The sequence below is a fragment of the Egretta garzetta genome, unplaced genomic scaffold, assembly GCF_000687185.1.
Source record: "Egretta garzetta isolate BGI_Z169 unplaced genomic scaffold, ASM68718v1 scaffold658, whole genome shotgun sequence".
Classification (NCBI taxonomy): Eukaryota; Metazoa; Chordata; class Aves; order Pelecaniformes; family Ardeidae; genus Egretta; species Egretta garzetta.
Genome location: NW_009260499.1, coordinates 1,558 through 5,118, shown reverse-complemented (window position 1 = coordinate 5,118; position 3,561 = coordinate 1,558). Strand labels below are relative to the sequence as shown.

The following is a 3,561-nucleotide window of genomic DNA, read 5'->3' as shown; positions in this document are numbered from 1 at the left end:
GCGAAGTCTAATTATAGGCTTCACGCAGCTGCTTTGGCTCTATTTAAGGCTTTGGGTAAGGCTTTTTTGGGTTTTTTTTTGGGGTTTTTTTTGTTAAACGCGCACCTCAGAGCTGGGCGGGCCATTGCTCGCTGAGGGGTGCGGCGCTGGGCCTGAGGAGTGATCTCCCCTGCTCCCTGAAATCTGCGGCCTGCTGAGGTTAAAAATGCCGCCCTTCAGCGGCTCCTGCTTCCATCAGTCTTTTGATGCTGCTTACGGCAGTTTAGAAACGTCAGGCATCCAGGCCTAATGTTAAAAAGGGGGGAGCTGGTCTGTACCGGTGGGAGCTCCCACATTACTCCGATGTAAACGTATGTCATTTGAAAAAATGTTTAACTTGGGGTGGGGAGGGAAGCCTCCTGAGCCCCCTTGTATCCTCAAACAGCTGTGGTTTAAAGCCAAGCAAACTTTAAACAGAAAGTAGCTCCCTGTAGTGTTGTTTTAGAAGCGAATCTACTCAGTGACTTGAAATACAAAGCTTGCTTAACTGAGAGGTTCAGGGGGGCTCTGCTTGTTTTGCTTCCAGTTCTGAGCAGCTGTGCTTGGAACCCTGCAGCATGCTGTCTGCTTGATGTGGAGACCTCCGTTATTACCGTGCCTGTGTTATCACTGTTGAGCTTTCTCTCATTAGCACAAGCCTGGTAACTACGTTTTAGCACTGTCTGCCGTAGAATCGTTTAGTTTGGAAAAGACCTTTAAGATCTGAGCTATCTGTGGCTTGTTCTGAACCCTTAATTGTGGGTAAAGCATGAAGATTGCCCTTAGTTGTCTCTATTCTAGCCAGATATAATTGTGACTTACCTCAGATTGAAGGCTTAAGAGATCCAGTAGCTCTGCATATCATGGTGATCTCCTGTAGACTGTAGTGTTTTCATTGTTGTCTTCTTCTTGCAGAAATACAAATGGCTTTTCAGTCAAAGAAGCAGTGCATCAGCAAAACAGCAGATCTAGAGTTCAACAAAGATCCCAATTTTAACTTTAGCTCAAACGTTCCAGCAGATGGTGTCTTCAAAGCTACAAACCAAGGGTAAATGAAAGTAAAATATCAATGGATTTATTACTTGGCGAATGTCCCAAAGGTGGCTTTGTGTTTTGCAGATTTTGTCAAATTAACGTACCTGCTAATTTGCAAGAATGCAGTGGTCTCCTGGTAATTATATTTTACCCATCTTTTAAGGTTGCCTAAATCTACCAAGAAAGTGGAACCGCTTTCAAAGAAGACATCTGCAAGAGGGTACGTTTCCTCAAATTTCTATTAGTTGCCCTCATGCAGCAATGTTCCCTCTTGGAGGGTTATGATGAGCTCTTGCTCATGTACAGCTTTCTTGCCAAGTTTCCTGATTAAAGCTCTTGGTCAGAAACCAGAGCAAATGCTTCAAAATAGGCCACGTTTGTGGAAGTAAAAGAGAGGGTGCATAACACTGACATTTTTGCCCCTAAATCTTTGATGTTTGGCTCTACAGACCTCTCAACAGATACAAACTAGAAGCAGAGCTGAAGACCAAGAATCAGCTGTTAGAAACAGCCAAACAACAGCTACACTCCAGACTAACAGCAGCACAGGTAAGGAGAGCGGGGGGAGAAATAAATAAATCATTGAATAATTCCTATACCCTGGTCCCTGCAGGGTCAGATCAAAGGACTGTCTGGCTCATTTTTCTGTCTCCATCAGAAATTTGGGCGGGCTGGGTTTTCTTCTCTGACCCCTGTGGTATCTGCTAGAACCTGGAAATCAGTGGAGCTGCAGGTGTATTTGGATGGATAATGCATTCAGATCACTGTTAGCCCCTAACATACGGTAGATAAGTTATTCAATTTCCTTGTTCCTTTTGCCCAGTCTCTCCTAGCTTTGTTAACCCACCAGGTAGTGTGGTGTGGAAGTGCATACAGCACTGAAGATGCAGGCTCAGGAATGTGTGTGGTCTCATTTTGGTAACAAAAAACATTCTACTTGGATTTTGGTCACTGCACTAAGCTTGAGGGACAGTGACCGCATTATCTTCTGAGTATTTAACGCAGAGCTCAGTTTATATAGGCTTATGTTTCTTCATGTGCTGTTGTGTCATATTGTTGCCTAATCTTACAGTGTCTCTGTATTCTTCTGCAAATTTCTTCTTGTCTGCTCAGCACTGGTGAGACCAAACCTGGCATACTGTGTCCCTCTGGCCTCCTGGTAACAAGCGAGACATGGGCATAGTGGAGAGGGTCCTGCAAAGGGCCACTAAGATGATTCAGGGACTGGAGGAAAGGCTGAGAGAGCTGGGACTGTTCAGTGGATTCTGTCTCAAACAGATTTGACTTTTTCAAATCAAGTTCAGGTTCAGAATTGTCACCTCGTTATTTGCCACCTCCACAGATCACTGGAGGACACACTTAGCACAGCTGCTGTCATGTGCAAGAGGCCCTGCTGGTAACCTTCTGTTGTAAAAGCTCACTTTATTTCCTAGTTCTCAACCAGTTATAATCTGTGAGGTGATCGTCCCTCCTATCTCACAGCTTGATTTCTTTAAGAGCCTTTGTGAGACCTCCTATGAAATGTTCAAAAGGCTCCTGATGCTATCAGCTAGATCACCCTAATCCGCATGCTTATTGATTCTCTCGGAGAATTGCATTCAACCTGTGAGGTTGATCAGCTTATCGGATTGCCTGGTAATATCTGAACTGCGTAGGGAATAAGGCTGTGGCTTAAAGAGTCTAAGATGCTCTCTTCTTCCCAATGTTTATATGCTCTTCTGTGCATCAAACTCTTGAATTATTTATATATGAGAGGGAGCACAAGAAAAGATATGCTAGGATTACCTGAAAGGAATTAATCTCTAGGATCCATTTTTTCCTAGCAATGGCTATGACATGTGGATGTGATAAATGCATTTATCCTGTCAAGAAGCAGGAGTAAAGGTCTGCAACAGATTCATTGTGGTGGTAGAGTCGGAAGGGGAAGATCTGATTCTTGGTGCTAGTGGAGCACTTGCTTAGCCATTAGCATTGCTCTCGGTATTACTGACTAACGAGAAAGCAAATCTCCTTGGAGACTTGATTCACTTACAACCCATGTTAATGACAGGGCACTATAAAGGAGTTAAAGGAGGAGAACGAAGGCCTGGTACAAGAAGTTGAGAAGCTCAAGAAATTTCAGGAGACTTGCATGGTGATTTTAGAAAGCAGAAACATTGATCCTGGTAAGGACGATGCATTTCACGTGCCATTCTGGTACTCGTTCTTCAGAACACTTGTCTTTTTCTTTTCTTTTCCCTGTTGTGACTGTTCATAAGACATTTGGACTCTGCTCCCTTGCTAAGGAAATGCTGCTGTAACTCCAAGTTGGGGATTGTTTTGTTAGCTTAAAAGAAGCTGCTTCCTGTAATAGGCCCCGTCCTCGATAAACTTGGAAAATAATTCAGTCTTGTAGAAATTTACTCTGAAAAGCTGTTGGTTCTTACATGCCAAGTTATCTGTCTATTAGAGGTTCACTAATGCATCTCCTAAATTAGTTACAGGCAGCAACATTTTGGAGGAGGAAGA

At 43.6% G+C, this 3,561-nt stretch overlaps 1 protein-coding gene across 1 annotated transcript in view; it reads left to right on the top strand.

The window, feature by feature from the left end:
• The first annotated feature begins 205 nt into the window (after positions 1-205).
• Positions 206-3,561, top strand: part of KNSTRN (kinetochore localized astrin (SPAG5) binding protein) — a 4,829-nt gene continuing 1,473 nt past the window's right edge. Inside the window, exons 1-6 of the mRNA XM_009644527.2 lie at positions 206-260; positions 934-1,066; positions 1,217-1,273; positions 1,503-1,602; positions 3,104-3,218; positions 3,531-3,561. Of these exons, the coding sequence (XP_009642822.2) occupies positions 206-260; positions 934-1,066; positions 1,217-1,273; positions 1,503-1,602; positions 3,104-3,218; positions 3,531-3,561 (491 nt within the window). The remainder of the gene's footprint in view (positions 261-933; positions 1,067-1,216; positions 1,274-1,502; positions 1,603-3,103; positions 3,219-3,530) is intronic.